This window comes from Anopheles funestus, chromosome X (genome assembly GCF_943734845.2).
Source record: "Anopheles funestus chromosome X, idAnoFuneDA-416_04, whole genome shotgun sequence".
Classification (NCBI taxonomy): Eukaryota; Metazoa; Arthropoda; class Insecta; order Diptera; family Culicidae; genus Anopheles; species Anopheles funestus.
This window is the reverse complement of record NC_064597.1, coordinates 5,130,677-5,155,976: the sequence shown is the minus strand read 5'-3', so window position 1 is coordinate 5,155,976 and position 25,300 is coordinate 5,130,677. Positions and strand designations below refer to the sequence as shown.

Here is a 25,300-nt window from a genome sequence, read left to right as displayed (position 1 = left end):
GAAAAATGATTGTATAATAAATACAAAAAATACATTTATTCCATCTCAATGTTCGTACAAGTACGGTTTGAGTATTCTTCTTCCAACGAACCATTTCAAATAGCCGATAAGTAGCACTCCCGTTTCGAGACGCACATTGCACTACTTTCACGCTACATACGCAATTCAACATATTCGGCAATGGTTGTTTAAAATTACGTACCGATTGCTGTGAGTTCTCAGCACGAAACAAGCTATAATGTCCAATTAAGCGTCTACTCAACGGTAGCCGCGTTGCTGTAGCAAGATCGATCGAAAATGAAGTCATCGACCACTTAGCGTGGGGATGTTGTTTGAAATATTAAATTGGTCAAGATTAATGAGGCAAGCAAGATACATTTGGCACTTGACACCACGCGATTAATTAGCATGCTCCATCGACAGATGTTCTCTGTTTTAAGAACAAACAATTAACTATAAAAGCAAAACATGGTTCTGCCATTTTAACCACTTTTGTTGGTAATCATGTTCTTTACTTCAAGGACTCACAATTACATATCCAATATATCAATACGTATCCAATCATCTCTGAGAAGAGATGGTAAAACTAACAAAGAAGCTCAGAAATGGATAGAATGATTTGTAAAAATGGTCAGAATACTGTGTGGAAGTCCTCAAATTATGGTACGGGGATGTTTCTCCAACAATAGTGTCAGGCACGTACATCATATTCAAGGCATTAAAGATTGACTCGCTTAAGGAATGTTGCTTTAATCCGAAAAATAAATGTTGCTAAAAATGGAGATTTCAGGAAAAACGAAACTACTCAAGTTATGTTGGCTAACGACTTGTTTGAAATAGAAAGAATCAGCTTATGAAGTTGCCAGCGCAGTGTCTGGACTTGAATCCTACTGAGAGCTTGTAGGGAAATAGTAAAGACGTAATTTCTGAGGCTTCATCAAGAAATGCTCAAGAATTATTGTTGGTTACTTAAGATTCCTGGAATAGCATACCAGTACCTCGGTATTACGCACTTGTGGATGCTATGCCGATGTGCTGCTGAAACAAAGGGTCTACAAACTAAGTTCTGAAGCCCAACAACATCTTCCATAATTATATCAAGAATTTGATTCACAAAACTTATGGTTTTGTAAAGTACCTCGGAGAACCTTATCACAGATGAACTGCTGTTTGGGCTTTAAATGTTACCCTTTATTGATTTCATAATCAGCTCAGTAGTTGCATCCAACACAACAATGCACCAGGAACGTGTTACGTAATATTGTTTGTTTGCAATTCAATAAGCGAATCACAAGCCTACGTAGCAACACGCTCTAATCTTGAGCAGATAAGAATGAAACAAACAAAACCACATGTAGGAACGTCGAACTATATTAGAATCGATGGAAACTGAAAGGTTTAATGTAATTTAAAAATATTAAATCTTAATATAACCTTGCTAAACAATATTTAATAAAAAAAATCAAATATTTTCACAATACGAATCATAAAAATTGAGCTTCATAAAAAAAAACTTACCTTTTAATTTTGTCATCTCGATGGCAAACATGTTAAGCGACATTAGCTGGAGCAGCCGGTAACTGGTAACAGCAATCGGTGAATACTGCATCAACGCTCGGAACTCACGCAACATTTGATAAGCACACTGGGTAAACGATTCCATGCTAAACAAAATACAAATGGATAATATTAACATCAGCATATTCCACTTCCTGCACGCATTGCTTTGTTCGTTTGTTTGGAATATCTTACCCTGTCTTTGTGATCAGTTTGCCAAGCACATGCAAAAAGCTGGTAATAAATCGTTTGTTCAGCTCGATAGAGCTGAGACTGTGCAATTCCTCTTCGTCGCTCGTATCACACGAATTGCTGACACCAATCGGATATATCGGCCCGGTTCGATGCAAACGCAAACCACCCTCCGGATGAATCCAAATTTCGCGCCGCAAATTACCATCAAATCGTTGCTCCTTTACCTTCCGCCGGGCATGTAATTTTTCTTCACGTTTGCGCTGATTGCTCTCGAACTAAAGGTTATGATTTAAATAAAGAAGAAAAAATATATTAACCAGATTAAAAAACAGAATTTCAGCTCCAGTACCATGAGTAAATTGATTAAAGCGCATTTTTAAAAGTTTTTCAAATCGAGGAACCCCATTCACTCACCGCTAATTTATACTTTTGAGTATCCATTTTGAGTATTGTACGCATAAGGAAAAGAGGAAAAAATTGTTCATTTTTTCTTCACAAGATTTAAAGATTGAAGTAAGAAATCGATAGCAATTTCTTTTACATTGTTGGAAGTTAATATTTGCTTAAGAGTAATCAAAAACCCCAAAAAAAAATATAGAAAATCATTTAAAAATCAAATACCTTCTTTTTTGTTTCGTTAAACAAATCCATTAGACTTTCCCGTGCAGATTCGAAAGGATTTGAAGACATCAAACTACGCATGTAGAAATAAACAGCGTCGATTTTACGTTTCTATAAATCGGAAAAAAATATATAAAACGTTGTTTTGTTAATTAAAATGAGAAAAATTAAATGAAAATTAATAAACGACATTACCGCATATACCGATAGTAGAGCAAGCTGATTGTACGGCCGTCCATTCTTTGGCAAGATTTGTTGTGCTTTTACGTACCACTGCTTGGCTTTACGGTAGTTGTGGCTTTCGGTGATCTGCTCGCGGTACCTTGCAAGATCACCCAGAAAGAGGAATATCTTCTGGGAGGATACAAGTGCCAGCCCGTAGCGCAGACCTTTCACGCTGGATGCAGCATTCGCACCGATAAATTGGTCTAGATTGAATCGATACTCTCTTTCAAGCAATGCTAGCAGCTGCTCGAAGTAGTTAGATCCACTCTCCACTACTTCCAGTGCTCGATCCTGCAAATAACGCTTCCTTTGCTCATCCTGTGTCTCGCTAAGCATCTTTCGCAACTGCTCGATTATGCCGTAAAACAGCAGCTTCCAGAAATGGTGCTCCAAATTTACGTCCTGCGCGAAACGCATTTCCTTTACCAAGAACGTTTCCAGCAGCTGCTGCAACCGGTGCCGAATCGCAACATATTCGTCCCATTCGGTGAACAGGTTGCTTCGCTCGTTCAGCTCTTGAAGCTGCGCGTCCGCCTGTACTACCTGGTAGACCAAATCTTTTTGTCGCAGCAATTTCGCTTGCTGTGCATCCGGATTGTACCAGGCCGGGCCGCCCGATATTTTAAGATTATAGCTCGCTAAGTCTCTTGCCTCATCACGTCGAAAACTTTCGCGCGGATGTCCCCTCGAAAGCGTTCGTGTCACAACAATCGGTTGGGATGGATTTTTTGGATCAAACAGCATCTTCGTTGCTACATGATCGCTGCCTTCGGGTCCCACCGTTTCTACACTATTGCGCGACAGTCGCGTCGGTATAACCAACACACCAGGAGCTTTCTGAATCCCGATTGAGCTTTCAAATTGCTTCGTCATCTCGGCGATCGCCTGATCGGTTTTGTGTACCAACGGTCCCGCACCATTATTGAAATTTGCACCTCGCCAGTTGTCGCTGTAATCTTCATCGTGCGGTCTATCACCGGCATCCCGCTTCAAGCTATTGTCCCGGCTACGGTTTATGTATCGATCGCGCGAATGTCTTCGAAAGCGTCCACCCGCTTCATAGTTTCGATCGCTACTTGCGTCCCGATAATGGCCACGTCGATTCGAATGGCCACGCGAATAGGGTCTCTCCGAGCTATTCTCACGGCTTACGTTGGATGATTGAGAATTTCGCCGACTACGGTTAGAATTGCGTTGCGGTTGATATGGCGCCTTAAATTCATCATAATAATCGTTTCTTGATCGAGAATCGCTGCAAATAGAGATGGAAATACGTTCATCAGTGTTAACATCTTTAAAATTAAACTTCGTCACTAGAGAAAATGGAATTACCATTACAGTAGGTTTAAAGCTTCAAACGCTTAACATTTTTACATTCTACTGAGAGTAAAACTAATACTTTCGAACATTCTAATTTTTAATATAAACTTAATAAGCTTTAGATTTTAATATAATTCTCTAAATTCCAACTTACGATGAACGTTTGAGTTTATCCCTACGGTCAGGTGGTTGGAACAGGCAAGCATTATTGATAAAAAAACAGAACAAATTTTAATACGATTATCATAAATTACAGTATGTCTGTATGTTGATAATTTTGCGTATCACTGAGCTATCGGCTATGACCTCAATTCATCCGTTTCTTTTGTGTAAAATGTTTACTTTAATTACCTTCGATTCCTTTGTCTGTTACGATAGTTGCCCACGAGTGGTGCCGATTTACTACAGGGCGGTGGTATTAGCTCCATATCAACGTTTCCATGCCATCGTCTACCCGTGTGGTCATTATATTCCGAACCATCATCATCTGCCCAGTCCTGCGTACAAACCATGAAAAATATTTCATTCTGCACGAAAACTATTATACGTCAAAAGGCTAGAAACAATACTTACAAACGATTCCTTTTGATTAGTTGACTTGTACAGCGGAACACCATCATTAAACATAACGTTTAGTTCCTCGCTACTTTGCATATCAGGCATCGTTGAGTTACTATCAGTCGAGTATTGTCTGTACCGGATTCCAGCTCTACTACCGTCACCAACGTATCCAGTGGGTGTACCCCTTGGTCGGTCTTTTCGATCACAACTTGAATTGCGGCTGCTATTTCCCGCTTCCATGTTTCGTTCCCTATTGTTCTGACCTCCTCTTCGCGGTGGATAACCCCTCTCCGGGACTGTATCAACCTCGGACGAACGGCTACGAGGGCGCGGATAATATTCGTCGTTCATTTGACGTCCTCCACCCATGGATCGTCCCGTATTGTAAGGAGCGTTTGAGTAGCAGGCACTATTTCCTGCACCTCCACCAGGTCCACCGCCCGAGTAGCGGATCCGGCCTCGATTTTGTCGCGAGCAGTTACGATTCGGTAAGGTTTGTGACATCGCTTGCTGGTATTCAGCACGCTTTATCTCTAGATAGTTCTGCGGTAATCCGAGATCTTGAAGGGTTTTCTTTTGTAAACGGGGCGCTAGGTTCTCCAAGTGCGAAAGGGAGGGTATCGAAGATTTTTTCGAACCGCCAACAAACCGTGGCTCAACACTGCGCGAATCACGCTGCATTCGATCTGCTCGGCTGTTAACCGGTACGTTATTTGGTAAAAAATTCCTCGGATTCATTTCGTCGCGTCCCGCAATATGATTCACATGGTTTGATTGTCCTTCTAACCGCCAATTAACGCTGCCTGCTGCACGGGTTCCGGTTACACTTGAGTCCATCAAGGGCTGCTGAACGTCACTAGAAGAGCCACCCCGGTTTGAACCACTTGTTACTGGATCTGATCCTTCAACCGCCCAACGCGGTCTTGGTTGATCCTCTGATTGGTCGGAATTATGCGATCGGTTGTTACCGGTTGATTCTGTTTTTCGTAGCGGCCCACTACCTGGACTGTAAATCTGCTGCTGGCGTTTATTGCTGATGCCGCGCGACGATCCGGAAGTAGTGGTGGAAGACACGACTGCAGGTGGTACGGTAGCATTTTTCATCCTGTTACCTACCAAATTGACGCTTTACGATGCTTTTCTGTCGGAATGTTAGAACGTACATAGGATTAATCTTTTCTACCCCATACTGTGGTTCGATAACAAATATTTAAAAAATCAGCTGGTACGTTGCCAAAAGGACAAATAGATACAAATCACGTACATTATCAGTTGACCTACCTACTTGTACTATGAACTTTCGCCTTGTTACAGGGCAAAGGATGATAGGTTAATGGGTTTATTGGTGTTTTAACCACAATTCTCAAGTTGCGGCTTTAACAGTTGATCTCATTCGCGTCGCGCGTAGGTTCCTCCACAATGTACAAGACGCGCTTACGTTTCTCAGCTGGAATGCGTGATGAAGTACACAACGTCTCAATACGTCTCTTTTACGCCGGAGCTTATCACTGTCTGCAGTAACTTTTCGCAAACGCTCCTGATTAGTCGGAATAATTTTTCATCCCCAGCTACTGTCCAAAAAAGACATCCCTATGGATATGAAAAATTGCGACAAAAAAATGGAAAATCACAAACACAGGGAACACCGAACGAGTTTTAATTTGCATTTACCCTTGCTCTATCTCGCTTACACCCGATGTTGATTCAAAATGAAGTATTTGACAGAAGAAAACTCATCTCACGCTGAACTAATACATGAAGCTGTGGCCATAGGCAACATTAGAGCAGAATCGTCCAAGGTTCACATAGAGTAAAGGTATATACAAAACTATTAGTGAAATTAATTTCAGCTTTTCTATGTAAACATATGATGAAAAAGACTACTACTTTCTTGTAGTAGATAATAAATTATGTTACTTTTTATTATTCAATTGGGGTCAAACAGCTCAAACAAATTTCTTATTTTGTATTAAACTATTGCGTACAAATTTCTATCACCGCGTTTCTCTCATGAATAAAATGAGTTTTATTCCCTGAATATAACATACGATAGAACTATCTATTTTTTATTTACGCTATGGCTTTATCTACATGTTCTATCAGTCAGCTCGTCACCTTTCGTTAAGCTTTTGTTCTACTGTACAAAATTAATAACAGCATATAAGTTCTCACACTATATTTAAGGCTGATCAACAAACACGGCCTCGTTCTCGATTTGACGTTCTATCTCAAGCAACTTAAAATTAATATTATACACCGTTTCGAACTCTTTGCCGGTTAAGAAAATGGTCAGAGCAACGTTAAATGCTAGCATAATCGTAATCGGCATCATAATAGGTCCAGACAATTTTCTATACAGCTTCAACACTTCCTTTGGCTTCTCGACGATTGATGGTAGTCGATAGGTGAAATGTCGAGTGGCAAACTGCAAAAGAAAGCAGAAGAATGAGACCTGCATCATTTGTTTGAGTAATGCGCCTACAACATACCATAAACGACGAGAGCGGAACAAGCATCATCGGATAAGCTACAGCAAAAACACTTTGAAATGCAGCAGCGCGTGTTTGTAGACATACAGGACACGGTTCCTTGCGCAGCAACACATCCGGTAACACGAACGTAGAGTGAAAAACGGTGGCCATGATGGCCGGTAGTGCAACCGCTGGCAGATAGCTGGAAAACCTTCCATAATTGCCCAGCTTCAACACTCGCCGGTAGTAATTGTTAATATAAAAGCTGGAAAACACCGTACTGCCACCAAGTATCCCGGGTGTGTATACGATTGGCCAGACTTCGGATTTGTTTTCCCAGTTTTTCACCAAATTCAAGAAATACTGAATGGCATCCTCCTCGCTCAAACGAACAGCGTCTTCGGGAATTTCTGAGGCCTTTTTATGTAACAGTGCCATCGCGACTGGAAAACACCGCTGGGTTTAGGATGGTAGGCACTTCCAATACAAGTTTGTTTTACTCCGTATGTTTCAACAAGTTCGAGACTGCTGGTGAGATGTGAATTGGATTGTAAAACCCGAATGTCACTGCGCGGCAATGTGGAAACACCAGAATGTTGACCAAATTCTTCAACGTGCAAGTTTGTTCCATAAATACAAATAAAAACACCGATAGAAATAAATAAAAACCAGTTCGCTCCACACTACCTCTCGAGAAGCCATCTTTACTGTCAGTTTTGAAGTATCGCTGAGCTAAGCAATCGTGAAAATGTGTTGAAATTTAATTGAGGTAATGTTTGAAAAAAGTTATTTAACTATTGATGCAGTGGTATCCCGGTATACAACGAATGTGAATTGTTTTTATAAGATTTAGGTGTAAATAGCTTGCTTTTGAAAACCTACACTGCATGTATCTGCCCAAAGTCTAACGGAATTGACAGTTGACGATAAGCTATGGACGTACCTTTTTACCGGTACATTTTATTGTAAACAAACTTAGCAAAATAGACAACAATGTATACAATCAAGAAACACGACCAAATCATAAATTATTTCCAAAATGTACGAAGTTAAAGCTAACGCAACATTGGATTCCATTCTTTCTGGTAAGTTTATGTGATTTTTCTTTCTTGATAGTTATATATCAATAAAATGAAAATTAAACGACAAAGCCAAGCAACACTTGGCTTGTTGAAGTTAAGATTAGATTTATAATATTTATTGATACTATGTTTGCGCTTCAACTAACTTTAGCCTTATACTAAACGGTTGAAAGGCATACTACAAAGATAGTTTAATGGTTTCTGCGCCTGTTACGAGGATTCATCTTTCGCACTCAGTATCAAAATTCATGTTATTTTCTGTCATTCTATACTGCTGCACACTCTGTATATCCCAAAGTGTTGTTAAGTGATAACTGTCCTAGAGATGAGAATAACAACTCTTTTTAGTGAGTCAACTCAGAGTGAATGAGTCGTTATTAGGGGTCAGCTCGTTTAAAGACTCATTTCGGAGTCATAAAAAACCCTGCATAAACGTATAAGTTAAAGTTCGGTCATTTCGGCCCCAAAGCCCGCTCAAATTGTACCTCACTCAATAAATGCTTTAAATTAAAAAAAGAATAAAAAACTAAAAAAATTAAAAAATTTGAAAATTTCATAAGGCTCATTTTTGCACCAACTTTTGCCTATAACTCGGTCTATATCCAACGGATCGCCAATCTTTAACCTGTGGTTCATAGATGGCATCAATGGCTACATTTTCTTCTTGGACGGCCATGCCCTCAGATGTCTGTGCCAGAAGTTATTCGAGGAACCAAGTTCCTTACCCTGTTTGAGAAAATGTAAAATTTTTCTCATTTTTGCACCAACTTTTGCCTATAACTCGGTCGGTATCCAACGGATCGCCAATCTTTAACCTGTGGTTCATAGATGGCATCAATGGCTACATTTTCTTCTTGGACGGCCATGCCTTCAGATGTCTGTGCCAGAAGTTATTCGAGGAACCAAGTTCCTTACCCTGTTTGAGAAAATGTAAAATTTTTCTCATTTTTGCACCAACTTTTGCCTATAACTCGGTCGGTATCCAACGGATCGCCAATCTTTAACTTGTGGTCGATAGATGGCACCAATGGCTACATTTTCTTCTTGGACGGCCATACCGTCAGATGTCTGTGCCAGAAGTTATTCAGGGAACCAAGTTCCTTACCCTGTTTCTGAACAATTTAGCAATATTGAAAAATGTGATATATTTTAATGGGAATTTGTTGCAATATGTTTCTTTTCACTCAAATAATGCTTTAAACTAAAAAAAGAATAAAAAATCGAAAAAAAAATTTCAAAAAAATTTCAACTCGAAAATTTCATAAGGCTTACCCCTTACGTTTTTTTTGAGAAATTTTGCAAAAAAAATAAAATTGTTTTATTTTAATCCCAATTGGTTGCAATGAGTTTCTGTTCACTCAAATAATGATTGAAATAAAAAAAAGAGTGAAAAATAATGAAAAAATCAAAAAATTCAAAAAATTTGAAAATTTCATAAGGGTCATTTTTGCACCAAATTTTGCCTATAACTCGGTCGGTATCCAACGGATCGCCAATCTTTAACTTGTGGTCGATAGATGGCATCAATGGCTACATTTTCTTCTTGGACGGCCATACCGTCAGATGTCTGTGCCAGAAGTTATTCAGGGAACCAAGTTCCTTACCCTGTTTCTGAACAAATTAGCAATATTGAAAAATGTGATATATTTTAATGGGAATTTGTTGCAATATGTTTCATTTCACTTAAATAATGCTTTAAACTAAAATAAGAATAAAAAATCGAAAAAAAAATTTCAAAAAAATTTCAACTCGAAAATTTCATAAGGCTTACCCCTTACGTTTTTTTTGAGAAATTTTGCAAAAAAAATAAAATTGTTTTATTTTAATCCGAATTGGTTGCAATGAGTTTCTTTTCACTCAAATAATGCTTTAAATCAAATTAATTTAAGAATTTAAGAGTTTAAATAGTTAGCGTTTTGTTGTTCGCTTTGAACAAAGTAAATCGGATGAAACGCGATCATAAAGTGATTAAATATGAGTAGAATGTAGAAGGCTTGTGATTAAGTGATTAACACTGAATAAAATATTCCTTTTTATTTATTAGAAACTGAATTCAGTACATGTAGCATGCCGCTTGAAACGCAATGTTATGGCATATGGTATCCGGTGATCGGTACTACCACGATTGAGCTTATCGAAGTGAAGACTGAAATTATCACTTTCATCTTTCATGCGGGTGTAGCCTCACGAGGATTAAGGACGCATTTTTATATTTGTACATTTGTTTTTTTTTTTTCAAAGCACCACACTAGTGACCGGTCATTTTGTGACTTTGTTTAGACTGTTAACTTGGCTATTATTCTGCTGAAATTTCTGTTCTATCCACGGTTATTGTTCCGGTGATTCCGGTTCTGATCGGTCACAATATTATGTGACTTTTTTTTGTTGTTATTGTTGCACAGAGTATTTACGGGTGCACAGTTCGAAAACAGGAATATGACCATGCTCTAGACAGCATTGATCCTGCTCTAATTGACGCTGCAGGTTCCATGAGACATTCAGCAAAATAAAACATACTTTTGGTATTGTGCAATCCACGGGCGGATTTGTTTCCTTTTCAGGCTGTCTAACAGGAAGGGAAAAGATGAAATAGTGGCGGAGTTGGGCAGAGGGCAAGAAAGGATGAAAAGATTTAGTTGAAATGTACTAGCGGTATTAGCGACCATGACCAACGCCGTAGTGATAGCCATCATCAGTAACGGAGCCGACAGCAACTGAAGCTGAGCTAGCTCCAGAAAAGCTAACAGGATTGTTTTGCAGCGGCAGTAGCTGGATTGGTTCGGGATGCGGAGCACTGTATACTGGTACTGGTGGTGGGGGTGGTGGGGGTGGCGGAGGTGGTGCAGGAGCACTGTACACTGGAGCCTGATATACTGGAACGGGCGCTGGCGCACTGTAGACAGGAACGGGCGCTGGTGCACTGTAGACAGGAACGGGCGGAGGTGGTGGGGCATGGTAGACCTGGGCAGGTGGACCGTACGCTGGGCGCGGTGGTGGTGGTGGTGGCGGTGGGGGCGCACGATGTACTGGCGGAGGTCCATAGACTGGGCGTGGTGGCGGCGGTGGCGGCGGTGGCGGCGGTGCATGGTATACCTGAGCGGGTGGCCCGTACACTGGACGCGGCGGTGGTGGAGGCGCATGATGTACTGGCGGAGGTCCGTAGACTGGGCGTGGTGGTGGCGGCGGTGGTGCATGATACACCGGGGCAGGCGGCCCGTACACTGGCCGCGGTGGGGGCGGCGGTGGAGGAGGAGGCGCATGATGTACTGGTGGGGGTCCGTAGACTGGTGCGGGTGGTGGTCCGTACACTGGCGGTGGAGGCGCATGATGTACTGGCGGAGGCCCGTACACTGGCGGTGGAGGCCCATGATGTACTGGCGGAGGCCCGTACACTGGACGTGGCGGAGGTCCATGATGTTTCTCCTTTTCGAACAGGCCATCGAAAAGCTCACTGATGTCGAAGTCCTTTTTCTTGAAAAGCTTGTCGAGAGTGGCTGATGTGCACACTGCAAGTGCACATAGTACTAGTAAGACCTGTATAGACAGAAAAGGGAACATAATGTAATTTAGTCGGTAGAGCTAACCTCAAGAAACCGAAACTATACAAGTTAAACTTTCAACAATCAAAAGTTGTTAATTCGTCCTACTTAATCTGTGTTATAACAATTTTTTGTCTGGCTATCAAAATTTGTGACCTTTTCAAAGCCATCCATATTTGTGGGAAAAATTTGAATTTGATGTGTTCTTATGTAAGTTCAACACAAAATAACTAAAACCACTCTTACCGGTTAAATAACCGGTAAAGGTGAAAACGCTTTGCGTTTTCGATCTGTGCCCAACAAATCGGTCATTCAAGTCACTGAGAATCCCAACCAAAGTCGGGAATAGTAGATCAGCAAATTTAATGCCAAATAGAAAGAATTCTTTCTAAACCTTGTTCTATCAATAAAGAATCAAACTCCTACACATAAACCGTTTTATGCGAATCTACTAATGTCTGTCACGGCGCAAGTACACAAAACTTCCGGACGTAGTAGACGGATGCTGTGATACAGTCTTATCGAGGTGTTTTAATAACTGTGTTGTAAAAATCTTAAACACTCTCAATAACGTTTAATAATTGAATGTTGAGGTAAATTTGATCGATGCAGGTGGTGATGCGATGATTTATGTTGTCCATGTACAGCTGTACGATAAACGATGCGTTTCTTACGGCCAAAAAAAACCACAATTCTTGATAGTGTTCAAACACTTAAAGTTTTGTAAAATAGTTTGTACACACGCACACAAGCACAAATAACGGGAAGGCATTCGAATTTTTAAACGTTGTTGCACTGTATTACTTTCCGTGTCATTGTTCGAATATTTTTATAAAAACTGTTTCTTTTTTAATATAAATCACCAAACAATCCTGCGGTACTGCGTAACGTCACTGATAATGTTCTAGTTGTTGAAACAGAATGATTTCCCTAAATCTCCACACTTATCGTCCACACACCAGTAGTAACGATATGCTTTAAGTCGCTATTCGGATTGTAACCGAACAACTAACCTTCATTGTTGGCTGCGTGCTGTTTGTGATCCACGAGACACTGCCACACTGATAATTGGTAACGCATCTGCGCTCAATTTTATACTATCCCCGGTTCGTGGTCCACCAGGTGCCATTCGTGCCAAACAATAGGGGTTGCGCCCGCGTTGGCTCTATCGGAGAGGGGCCAAACACCAAAAAACCGGCGGGCAGCATCTTCATCTCCATCTCGGCGGTGGAAAGTTTCATCTCGGCAACGCATCATTGTGTAACGCACCCGCAAACTGTCTCTCCCGCATGGCTGTGATTTGCTGTCAGCATCACCATCGATTCCACTTCCACAAAGTTACGGCTGCGAACAAAAAGTTGTGCGTTTTTTTTTTGTTTTGTTTTTTGATTCGGGAATAGCCGATGCCCGAAAGGGAAGAAAGAAGCATTCGGCTCATCTTAATGCTCAGCAAATCTAACGCACATATTGTTTCAGAATCGTATGTTGATCAAGCAGTTGATCAAACGAAGATCAATTTGATATTAAACAATCTTTTCCGCAATTCTTGCAATTCAATGCCCTGGGCTATTCTCGCTGGAGGTCTATTTTTTCAGTTTTGTTTTTTTTTGCTAATTATTTTAAGGAAAGATACATACCTATATTTGATCTAGCAAATGATCCAAGGCTCCAAGGATTTCCTACATACGTATCCTTCCAACCGCTAGACACTTGCTCACGGTGAACAATTTTGGTTTTATTTGCATTTTTCTATTATGAAACAATCTTACCAAACTACCAAACTTGTATCAGTATATCTTTCCGGCATTCCGCCCCACCCTTTGGGATACAATGATAGTGCACCTTAAAATGTCTGCGTCTTCGCACCGTCTAATAACGTCGAACCCACACGGCGCACGACCGTGTCCGCGCTGTTATGTGTGTCAATGATTATTTTGTCATCTTCCTTCTTCTGCATCTCTGAACCGAACACCTTTTGGCAGCAGGAATTGTTTGTCGGGGGTTGTCGATTCCCCGGATCAAGTGTTCCGTGTGAAGACGACCCTGTACTCCACCCCTTCTTCTCTCCTCCCCCCCCCCCTCCCCCTTCCCAACTCCACCCCGTCCACGCAGCTTCGTTTTCCTCATCTTTCCCATGCCCACCACCCTTTCTGCCATCGCCGAGTTCGCCGGTATCCATAACGATTTCCATCAATATGACAGTGACCTGGACGAACCCACCACCAACTTTGGGAAAGCTAAAGGCGAAATTCGTTTCGATTACTTAATAACTGAATATCGAACAAAGCCTTTTGTTGAACTTTGTGTGAACTTCAAAGCGCGTATCACGCTATTCCTTCTCATTCCCATATTCATTAATTCGCATCCTATAAGATACGACTTTGTTTTGCGAGCGACACTGATCAGTAGTGGAGCCGTTTCATTTTAATGAATATTTTCATTGTATTTGTTTTAGACATAATAATACACTTTAATGATCAAATTTTAAACAAAACCACTTGGTAGAGATCTTTAACAGAGAAAGATCACGATTTTGCGATATTGATGGAACATGTTTTATAATGCTTAACATGTACTTGGACGCTGAAATCTGCCAACTAAATCATAAAAAGGATCAACTGTGAGAAAAAAAAAACATATCCAAAGCATCTCTTTTGCTTGTTCTTGTCTTGTACTAGAAATCCTTGAAGATACTGCAGTTAACTATCTCACATCTTGTTCTAATAAGTGAGTAACAGTCAGTGAAGTAAGAGTGAGAGTCAGTGTTGTATATTTACTTCACACTCCTTCAGTCACCGCATATTCGCCGACGTCAGAGCCCCGGTAGACATAGTAGACTAAAGCAGTATTCCCTGGTTCAGGCTAATGAGGCCTTTGATTTGAATAAAATTTCTCTTTCGAACATTTCGTAACCGATTGCACGCTCCCAAACATTAACTCATCTTTGCCCGATAGCAAAAGTCGAACCGGATTGGGAACGGGTTTTTGTTTTTAAGTGCATTGTTCAGGCTACAAACACGGATGCTTGTAAATGATAACATATCCAAATCGTTACGATGCATTTAGTGCAGGTATTTTACCAACTACAACTATACAACGGAAATAGTTAGCAGGATTAAAAATGTTGCCTGGGTACGTCCATCTGCGAAGCGGAATCCCACGTGTTAGGGGTGTGGTGTTGTTGGGCGTGAAAACTAGCGAAAAGACTTCGCGCGTCATACCCGGTGTCCGAGTTTCGTATATATTGCATAACTCTATACAAGGCACCCCTACCATGCAGCTTGTTGTGGCTAGCACGGTAGATAGTGACAAAAGCTCCCTGAGACAGGTAAGGACTTCCTACCAACGAAAAAATTCCACGCCCGTACCTTGGAAGCACTCGGGAGATAGATGTAAGTCTCTCTGGAGGTCAGCCGAATAGCCACAACTGGTGGCATTTTACCAATATCAATAAGCTAACGATGAGTTAATCAAAGACATCACGCGTTGCCCCTTTGTCTGTGGATGTTTTTCATGCACAGTTAATTTACATAAAATTCCAGCATGGTTCAAGTAAAATCAGTCATCAACATTCCAAATAACAGGTACTTCACAGGCCTGAAGCCTTCAGGATTACTGAATGAACCGTTTGAATCAACTCTCTGGACATACTCCGGACGGTTTCATGCTCTTCAAATGTTTCTTATCATTAACTAGCATACTTGATGTTCTAAGAAGACTGTATGTTACTTCAGGGAGCAAATACTTCAGACAATTCTTCAACCAAATCGGAAGATCAAAAGTAAAGTAGTAGGGTGATTGCTTGAACGTAGCAAACACAGTGTATTGAATGTAGCGAAATATATAACAAATAAAATTGGCTCGATGCATTGATGGGATGAAGGAGATGAGGTTAGGCAATGCGTAATTTAACATGAAAAGTGAAAACTTGCTCCAAAACCAGCGACAAACAGGGCCACCGGGTGGGAAAAAGGGGGGTACCACATAACGTGCATGAACAACGAGGATGGTAGCAACATGCCCGAGCATTAACGTCTGATCGAACCGAAGATGAATCTAATATGAAAGAGCCACGCACTGGTGTTCGGAAGTGATTTTTGTGTGTGTTTTTTTTTCTCTCTCTCTTCACTTTTTTATGGAGGGAACCACACGCCGACACAGTGTGTGCTGTGTAGTATTGATTATGTAAGCCCTCCACGGAGCTCTAAGGAGGAACAAAAAGGAATAACCGATGATGAGGAATTATGTTGTTATGGGTTGCTGCACTTGAAACACATATCATTCCAAACATAGTTCACACGCGACGATCATCTTCCTTGTAATCAGTAATTTGTTCGTAGATCGGCGTTGCAGGCTTTTGTGGATTATTTCCACTCATTTTTTTTTCTTGCCGCACACCGTACGTCAGCGGGATCTGGTCATCGATGGCAAATGGAGAAGTGTCCGTTGCTGAATCCATTGAGGATGGCATTTTAGAGACTCTAGCTATGGTTGTTCACGCGGGAGCGTTACATCACGCATAGGTGTGAGGATGTGGTATATCTAATCGTTATACCTCCTGCAAGGACGAACGACTGTTATATCTGACAATTGTATCAACTGGAGACTGGAGACTAGAGAGATCTCAGCAGATTGTAGTTGAAAGTTTGCAGATATGACAGACAGATGTCTCTGTCTTTGTTGATTCAATTTCCACTACAATTTGTGTAATGAAGAATTCAGATAGTAAAGCGATTAATTTAAACTCTTTCAAATGTCGAGAAATAGATATGTATATGCAGAAACGAGACTTCATAAGTTATTATTACCTTTTCAAGAATTTCATCTAGATGTCGTAAGGAATAGATCTCCTTTACGAAGACTAGCATTATATATGCTACTCAGAACTCTAGATGCTGAGCTTTCTCCACAATTTTTAATGCTAAAGATTCAGGACTGCTATGTATCCTGATCAGGAATGGGCTGCATCTTCAATATTTGTCGGTATATAGATTTGAAATTTTTAACAGTTACTCCTGAAACATTAAACATCCAGGGAATTCAATAAAAAAATCGATATTGTTTTTTATGGAAATTTGGTTGTATATCTTGTAAAAGATATCTCGTACCTGTCAAAGAGAGAGAGAGAGATGCCTTCAAACCACACATTTTTAATGTTGTGAGAAGCTACCATTTTTAAACTTTTTTTTTGTGTGTTTAATGCGATATTGCATATCTATTCTGCAAATCCTTAAGCATATGCATAAAAGGCGAACTTTCCATGTGCAAAGTATGGAAATCTGTATCTTTCTCCCGCATGCTAGAAAGTGTTTTTTTATGGCTATTGTTTTCATGAATATTTACCACCACCTGTTTCCAGATTGAAGCGTTACGCCCGGGACGAAAAAAAAATTGGTGTGCGATCGCATGTAAATGTCCTTTCCGGAAACGGATATCAACGCGAGAAATTACGTGTGACCTTTAGCAGCACGTCGGCGATAGCGAAAATGTTAATGCAAAGCAACATGGGGATTGGACAACAAAAGTACCTTGCTTTTTGGATCATCGGTTTTTTTGGAGATGTTCATCAAGTTTACGCTCAAGGTAGTTAGATACCATCTGCCTTTTGGGGCGTTCCGGTGGTGTATGTGATAAATGGTGTCGGTTTCACACGACAGGACCGGTTATCGGATCCCATCCAGACCGTCCTCTCCGTAGCAAGGTCTTTGTAAGCCAGAAATGGGAGGCATGACCTTAGAGAACGTTTAGCAAGAATCAAATTTAGTTTGTAGAGTGATGTTACGATATTATTCAAACATTGCCGAAGCCGAAGTCGATAATCTGGCTTAAAGCGCTAACAAAGATGTATGAATCATGTAATATACGCGCGCGCGTGTACGTTGTAACCCTGTGGGTAATGTGCGTTCTCAATATTTGCGATTATTTTGTAATGTATGTGTCCCTCGAACGGGGGAAAAACAAACAACGCCCAAAACCACTCGTGGGCCAGCAACGGGCAGCCGAGAAAACCGATTATGTCCTTTCTATTTTGCTTTCGATGTCTGCCGAGCTTTTCTACCGGGTGGTGACATCTTTACCAGGTTGGTCAGAGTATGCTGAGTAAAAAAAAGAAACGAAGAAGAATGCTTCAACATCCGCGTCACGCAGGTTACCATGTTAATGTCAATAACACTCAGCTACCCTCGAAGGCTGGTTAGTTTGAAACGATAAACAACCTTGGCACTTAAGCGTCAACTTCACGTTAGGCAACCGTAAGGGGCCTAACCATATCGCCGGTTCAGAGGTACACGCCCTCTTCCACCGATCGGCTAGGAAAAAGGTGTTGGTCCCTTTCCGCAGCCAAGAGATTGAATGCCGACTGTATGTTTAACAACGAAATCATCGATGATCAAATGCAGGCCTTATGTCAATAGGCAATGTTTTCGTCATTAGACCATGTTTCGTCGAACTGCAAGCACATTTAAACACACCGTCCGTGCCGAGGAGAGAGCCCCGCATTGACCATGGAATCAATGGAACGTTCAATAAGGTGCGTCCACCATGTCTCTCGGTTTCGTACTTTATCAATTGGTTCGAACAACACATGTGTGACAATCTTTGCGTTCGTCTCGCATTTGACGGTCGCGTCATTGATGCCGAGAACAAACCATTTCGCTTCCCAATGATGGAGAATTTCAATCAGTTATGTTTATTATGTCATGTGTCAATATTTGCTTGATATTATCATAAATCCTTGCGCATAGCTTGGAATATATTCTACGAGAGTTATGAAGCAATTAGCGATCAAAGGGTGAATGATGATGCCCAAGTAAACGCGGAAAGACAAATCACATTAAGGTAAACTCTCCTACCGATATGGTGAGTTGCAATAATTCACTAGCTAAACAGGATATGAGTGAGAGTCAATAAATCATTAAAAACTAGTATTACACGAAAGATCCGGGTATCAAATCCCGTTCGCCTCTCCTGAAATGGGACCTCTCCTCTCCTAAACCTCTCCTGAGGTTTTAGGTCCACATAAGAATAAGACGAGGTGTTGTTCTTCATAAGTCTTTTATAAATAATCACTCAAATCTCAAGTTCTGAGCCGACATTCGATCTAAGATTTTGATAAGCATTTTGTACAACTAAAGATGGTTATGAAACGGATGAATCTTTAGACATTTCTTGGAGCTGTTTGAAGATTTACGATTCTTCATAAAATAAATTTGAAAGTTTTATTGAAAGTTAAATTTGAAACGGTTTAAAGAATTATTCAAATTTAATGAATGAGAATCAGATTCCTTTAACCTCGTTTTAAACTATAATGAACAAGAAACTAAAATCCTTACATACATGTAATAGTTAAAGCAATAGTCTTTGAACTTCGTAGCTAAAATTCCTCCCATCGTTGAACGGTGCGTAGGGGTAAGGGAATAAAAATGTTTATGCATAGTTTGGACACGCTTCGGTTTGGCCGTTTGGGATGAAATTACGCAATGGGCGTACCCGAAGAAATATATATATGGGTCGAGAAATGTTAGAGACGCATTCGGATGGTGAAAACGAGGAACAAGATCGAACCGAAACTGATGACATAAAAAAGTCAGGAATGGAGGATCCCCAGGATGGGATTGAATCTCTGGGGGGGCGGTGAACGGTGGTTATGGATAAGGTTTGTAGGATAAGCAGCGTTGTTTTATCATCGATTAGATGGCTGGAAGTTTTCGGGGGTTTGTTTTGTACGCCGCAGCCCAATCTGGGCAAGTCGCGCGTCTGACGATCCGTACGAACGGTAGATCCACCAATCCTCCTCTGCAGGAAGTTACGCAATTTCACTAACGCTGTTCAGGTTTCTTCGGGCTGTATTCCTCTCTCTCTCTCTCTCTCTCTCTCTCTCTCTCTCTCTCATTCCTCAATTCCTCAATTCTCATCATTCCTTTACTTGTTTTTTGGGATACTGGTTCAGCGAGATCGGTAATATCCTGTTTGGCAACCGTGTTTATAATAATAATATATTTGTATAGGAATTAGGAATTCTCAAACCCCTTTCTCACATGAAGGATTATACCAATAGGATAAATAAGTAATTAAATCAATTATACTTGTACTGCGTTAGTTTATGAAATGTATACTATTTATTAAAAAAGTTTATTAAACGCTTTTTTATTAAAAATTAATCTTTCTATACGATTTCTGATTTCGGCATGCCTGGCATTAGCTTCAATAGAATATTTGCTAGCAGCATAATTTTATTTATTTTTCCCCTCTCTCTCTCTCTCTTTACAGCTTCAATCAACCCACTTCAAGGTTAAAACATCCTGCAAATAAGACGCTGGACCATGATCTTGCACATCAGTAGCATGACACGGTGTTGCTATTGAAAGAGATTTTTACTTTCACTTTCGTTGAAGCTACCTTGGTACTGCACCTGGCGTGACGTTGCGCTTCAAAGAGTGGGTGTTTTAGCAGACGGTGTGTCGCCCTTATTCATTCGGTAAACAATTTCTGCTTGTGCGTTATTGTGCCCCACACTCCATTATTGCATGACTCGTAATTCAATGTCATCGGGTAATCTCGGTCACTGGGTATTCGAGTACTCTTACTGTAAATACTTGATAAGACTATTTTTGCTTAGTAAGGTAAGCGTGAAACGTTACTATTAGATTGCAGTACGTTATACGTTATACGACGTTAGCAAACGTTTTTTTTTTTTATCTTAAGTGTGTTAAGTGTGAATCTTGCCATTTTCCTACTGACCATGTCTGTATTGATTGATTAGTTGACTGATAGATGGGCAAATAAAACAGCTCGAACCCGGCTGTGAGCCGAAAGAAGAAGCGAAACCAGTTAGCTTTTCAACACCCCACATCTCGATAAACAATAGCTTAAACAGCAATGACCGTCCCCAGCGTACGGTGACGCAATCGTACACTGCCCGCGTCTTCCGGCATCGTTCGGTTATCCTTTCCACAGTGCGCTAGCTGTGACCTTTTAGGTATTTACTATTTGCGGACGACAATGTTGAAAGAGAAGCCAACATTGATTTTGAATACTTAAAGGCGAACCTAACTACTACTACAGCTACGAGTGATTAGACGTGATGCTGGTGTTAGTTAGTGGATTGTTAAAATATACATAATTATGTTTTATTTCTGTTACCTATTCATACCCGTAACATCTTCCTTTCGCAGAGGATGTCATTAATTGACTGTTAATAGACTTTGTAACAAATTACGCATATTGTGTCGATAGGGTTACTTTTTCTTACGTAACGTAACGTATACTCTACCTGTTAGTAAATGTGTCAATCATAGTAAACCAATGTATAATGAACACATTATTCACATTCTTGCGAAGTTTTTATACAGTTTATAAGCTGAAATAAAACTATATCAAGTTGATATTAAAACACAAGAAAGTATTTCCGATGAAGCTGTCATTATGTTTACTAATTTTTTTTTTTATTGCAGTGTGTTGAAACAGTGCCGCATACCTTGAATTATTCGCCTGGTGACCTATAAAAACGGTTAAAAAAATACTTCCAATACACCAAGTAACAAATTTATTGTTGAACAAATTTTAAAATAATTTTCTATTTTGAAATTATTGTTTGTAGGTGTTTCTATAAAAATAAACTCTGTAAAAACCGTAATACAACAATATGTAAATGCGTGTATTTGTACAACATCTTATTTATTAGAACATTGTTTTTTTTTTGTTGCTGTATCTCTGTATTGATTTGGTTTTATTTCCCAGAAACACGTGCTCGTATAGTTATTTTTTAGTAAGAACGCTCCATCTCTCCAAAAGAGCGTCCATCGGAAAGAGATATCACTAAACGTCATCTACCGACTACCATCCACCATTCTTAGTATTGCATATAGCTATTCCATTCTCGCATGTTGTCAAAAATCATGATAACAGATCTGCTACTATTGACTAGCCGACTCACCTACACTATCGATCACCTTCATATATACATATGATAAGGAGTCTAATACTTAATGCGGCAAGAGTATAAAGTATCATACCATTATTGTTAATAACATGCGGAAATGTACATGAATGGCGTATGCAGCTTAGAGTTACCTCCTGTGAATGCGTTTTTTTGTTTTGTTTTTTGGAGCATTTTAGCTGACCATAATCAATTTATACGCTGTCTGCTGTGTTGTACCTGCATCGCAGGACATTTTCCCTGTTTCCATTCGCCGTTTCTTCATCATTGCTGACAAGCTAAATATATGCGTGAAGTTTTACTGGCGCACTACTCGGCTATAGCTGACCTGAGGATCTATTTCTACCGTCTTCGTCGATTCAGCGTCATCGGTAGAACGGCCTGCCCTTTCAAGCCGTTTTTCATCAAACTCCTCGTGCTTTAAAAGCTCATTAAGTAGTTGCTGAACTTCGGGAAATGTAAGTGCATCCACAGGTGCTGAGTTTGACTCGTCTGCCAACCCGCTGGTTGCTATAGAGGCACTGCCCTGCTCCAAGACTTTCGCGTTCAGCAACCCATCGGGAAGCGGAGCATCGAATGGTACGGTAGTAAATGCATTTTCGGCGGCTGAGAATTCCCCGTTCACCGGTAAAGTAACTCCCTCCAGCTTAAAGTCATCACCAACCGTTCTTACGTCGATAGCGAGAGGAGCACTTTCAATGGCTTGAGAGTTTTGGTCGATGAATCCTGTAGAAGCAGTATCAACCAAGGAAGGTGCCGCTCTAGGCACTACCGTGGCTGCGGCGTTGGAATTTGCAGAATCGCCACTCAACTGGATTGTAGTTGTCTTTACTGGGCTTTTCTTTTTACCACCAACCTTTGCGGTGAGTTTGGTTGGTCTCCCGGTTAGTCTCGCGCCTGGTCTCGCGCTTGGTTTCGCGCTTGGTCTCGCGCTTGGTTTGGACGTTTTCGTACGACGATTGGGCACACGCTTGGTATCAGTGTTTGTAACGGTTTCCGGGGGCAGCTGAATGTATTTGCCTGGGGATTTATACACCTCTATGACATCAGTTTTTGTCCCCATATGGAATCCCATTGATGGTACGATCTCTACATTCTTCGTTTTGCCGGTGAATTTTACTGGTTCGAAAACGGGCAGTGCCTGCTTCCTGGACAGATGCGTTAGGTGCGATGGTTTCGTGCACGGTACCGGTCGGACAACCACCGGAGGGTGGGTAGGAGGGACACTGGGCTTAGCAGGGGCAACAGGGGCAACAGGGACGACTGGGACAACGGGAACAGGTTCATAGTAGTAGTACGGAATCGGTTGATAGTAATAACTGTAGGTATGCTGTTGTACAGCGGGCTGTTGATACACCGGTGGAGGATGATGTACGTACACTGTTTTCTTCTTCGGGAAGAAAAGCCCGGTGGTCAGGTTTACCACGACCAGCACTACCAGTAACACTTTCAGAATCTGGCAAATGAGAGAAGAAAGCAAAAGCATGTCTGACGATGAGATAACCGTTTGGTGCACTAGATTAGCAGTATTTAAAAACAAAAACGATTCACTACACTTTGATTGAATGTTCACTAACTGTTTGCCCAATTCACTCTACCTGCATTGCGCACTAAAGCACTGCCAGCACATCCGATGTTTCCGACGAACTGAGAAGCAACATGTATAAGAAATGGCGTTTTATATCCGAAGTCGAAGGCTTCTCTCTTTTATGCTTAATTTATGCAAATCAACTGTTCGATCCTAACCTAATCTGCATTCGTTTTTTTATTATATTTCCTCTTGTTAGGTTTGGGGAATTTTACGTCTTCAATGGTGGGAAAGCAACATCGGAGAGGCGGACGTGCTCATCCATATTAGTGAAGACTATGATAGAATGACCGTTGGCCTTACCAACCCATATGCTCCAGCTTCAAGGCAATCCTTGGTGACGCAAAAAAACCTGCTACTACTAACAACTCTAGGCGGTGAGATAGCTTTGGGCACCAAAACCAATTCAACGGTTATTCGCGAGTTTGAACCTTTTAATGTATGGTTTCTTTGGAAAATGTAAATTTACGATGCTAAAACATCAGGCATCCTGTGCGTTACAAGATTTCAAGTTTTAACTAACCTCCACACACATGGTTGCATAAACATCACTGTGTTGGAATCGTATGTGATACAACAATGGGTTGTGATCTTGATAGTTGTGATCGTTTAACTTATTGATTACTGGTTTTCGTAACCTTCAACACCAATCGATATTGTCAGACCCCTAAAGGGTGACCGTTTCTATCTTTAGATAATGAGCTTCATTCTGTGTATAAGATAACCAACTTAACCATTCGATCTCTTCTGAAGAGATCGTATGCTTTAAAAATTTTAATTAATCCCCATATTAACCATCGTATCAGCAAACATCCGAAATTGTTGAAGAGGAACAACCAAACTTCGTACTCCCCCTCGCAAACAGGTTTAAATGTAACTACTTTCGTTTCCATTTCAAATTCATTGATTTCCATTTTTAGTTTCGCACTGAAACACGTGGTTAATGGCGATCGCCACCAAGAGTCGATGGAGTTGTAGCATTTGACACAACAGTAATGTATTAAAAAATCTACCTACAATTTTGTCGCTCATCGTCACACCTAAACCAAACCGAGTGACGATATATGAACGTTGATGACAGTATCGCGCTTTCGCCGACATAATACCTTAACAGCGAAATCCGTATACTTTCACTGTTGCTGTATGTAAAGCGATGACCAAATAACAGCGTGCGTATTTTTAAACATAAATTAAAGATATCAAGTTATATCGAAAAACCGCTCAGTTCGTTCGTTTCAACGCATCCAGGTATCAGAAATAACATAATAGCACTATTTATCACCATTTGTGCGTGGAATTGGGACTTCCACGGATATTTTACCTTTAAGAATTTATGTACTCTTTCGTTAATTTCGTCCACAATTCATCGCCGAAATTTGAACTACATTCCCAGTTGAAAATGAAAATAGCAACTACTCCAAAAAGCGGCTCATTTTAGTATCCTTGAAAAGAGTTAACAGCAATCTACTCGAGTCACATACGATTCTCACCTTTCAAACAGCTGTCCCGATACCGTATGTTAAAACACATCTTGATAGGATATCTTCTACTCTTCCTCATTAGTATCCAATTACTACCAAAACGTAGGAGCTAGTGTAGCTAATTCGTACAGCCAATAGTGGAAAAAAACCACTTTGACAGCATGCGAAAATGGAGATTAGTAGATACCTCTTTCGGTGGGAGCGCTTTTGATGTCGGAACTTGCGCAATGTTACGTGAAAGAGATCACAGATTCTGGTGCATCCTATCGGGCGTGTGATCCACAGTTCGTAGCCATACAAACCTTTTGTCTTATGAAGCGATACACAAACGAGATTATTTTTTATCAGTATAAAATGGATTCGACCTTGCAACTATACGATCGTTGAAAAATAAAATACGTTTTTAATTGTTTAAAAATATCAAACAAACTTAATATTTTTGAATGAATTTCAAAAACATCAAGGCATAAAACCTTGAAACCGAATTGAAATAAAAATTCCAAACTTGAGTTATTTTTAGAAAAAACCGGTTTTTCTCGTTCCGGTTTTTACAACGCTGACAACTTAATAGTTAAGATCGATTCAATATAACATTCTTGTGCGTTAGTTTAAATAAATTAGTCATTTCTATATGCATGAGAAGATTTTATTATCAATTCCAAATGTACTACCCTGCTGAGTTTACATATGTTACGTAACGCATTTTTTGCAAGAAGTCTTAAC

General features: G+C 40.5%; 4 protein-coding genes and 1 long non-coding RNA gene across 7 annotated transcripts in view; 1 reads left to right on the top strand and 4 right to left on the bottom strand.

Annotated features, from left to right (window-relative positions):
* Positions 1-6,274, bottom strand: part of LOC125772359 (telomerase-binding protein EST1A) — a 39,981-nt gene extending 33,707 nt beyond the window's left edge. The window contains exons 1-9 of one of the 2 annotated variants that reach the window (XM_049444000.1): positions 6,151-6,274; positions 5,761-6,069; positions 4,492-5,620; positions 4,270-4,415; positions 4,073-4,093; positions 2,569-3,850; positions 2,374-2,484; positions 1,753-2,027; positions 1,519-1,664 (exon numbers count right to left, since the gene is read on the bottom strand). In XM_049444000.1, coding sequence (XP_049299957.1) covers positions 1,519-1,664; positions 1,753-2,027; positions 2,374-2,484; positions 2,569-3,850; positions 4,073-4,093; positions 4,270-4,415; positions 4,492-5,583 — 3,073 coding nt within the window. In that variant the 5' untranslated portion in view covers positions 5,584-5,620; positions 5,761-6,069; positions 6,151-6,274. The remainder of the gene's footprint in view (positions 1-1,518; positions 1,665-1,752; positions 2,028-2,373; positions 2,485-2,568; positions 3,851-4,072; positions 4,094-4,269; positions 4,416-4,491; positions 5,621-5,760; positions 6,070-6,150) is intronic. The other variant, XM_049444010.1, reaches the window with a different exon arrangement.
* Positions 6,275-6,524: 250 nt separating this feature from the next.
* LOC125773542 (uncharacterized) lies at positions 6,525-7,773 on the bottom strand. The gene is made up of 2 exons (XM_049444398.1): positions 6,969-7,773; positions 6,525-6,904 (listed from the first exon to the last, which is right to left on the bottom strand). The coding sequence occupies exons 1-2, from the start codon at positions 7,386-7,388 to the stop codon at positions 6,659-6,661; spliced, it is 666 nt and encodes a 221-aa protein (XP_049300355.1). The 5' UTR covers positions 7,389-7,773; the 3' UTR covers positions 6,525-6,658.
* On the top strand, positions 7,769-25,090 carry LOC125773789 (uncharacterized). The gene is made up of 3 exons (XR_007420376.1): positions 7,769-8,035; positions 19,840-20,047; positions 23,296-25,090. It is a non-coding gene; the product is annotated as an uncharacterized LOC125773789 (long non-coding RNA).
* LOC125773359 (uncharacterized) lies at positions 10,033-12,686 on the bottom strand. Of its 2 annotated transcripts, XM_049444354.1 has the most exons (3): positions 12,585-12,686; positions 11,188-11,566; positions 10,033-11,067 (listed from the first exon to the last, which is right to left on the bottom strand). In XM_049444354.1, exons 1-3 carry the CDS (start codon positions 12,588-12,590, stop codon positions 10,688-10,690), a joined length of 765 nt encoding a protein of 254 aa, XP_049300311.1. In that variant the 5' UTR covers positions 12,591-12,686; the 3' UTR covers positions 10,033-10,687. The 2 variants fall into 2 exon arrangements, with proteins under 2 accessions (XP_049300311.1, XP_049300310.1); XM_049444353.1 differs by having other exon boundaries at positions 10,033-11,566.
* LOC125773101 (uncharacterized) lies at positions 21,205-23,204 on the bottom strand. Its single transcript, XM_049444299.1, has 2 exons — positions 23,107-23,204; positions 21,205-22,964 (listed from the first exon to the last, which is right to left on the bottom strand). Exons 1-2 carry the CDS (start codon positions 23,110-23,112, stop codon positions 21,807-21,809), a joined length of 1,164 nt encoding a protein of 387 aa, XP_049300256.1. The 5' UTR covers positions 23,113-23,204; the 3' UTR covers positions 21,205-21,806.
* Positions 25,091-25,300: the final 210 nt, after the last annotated feature.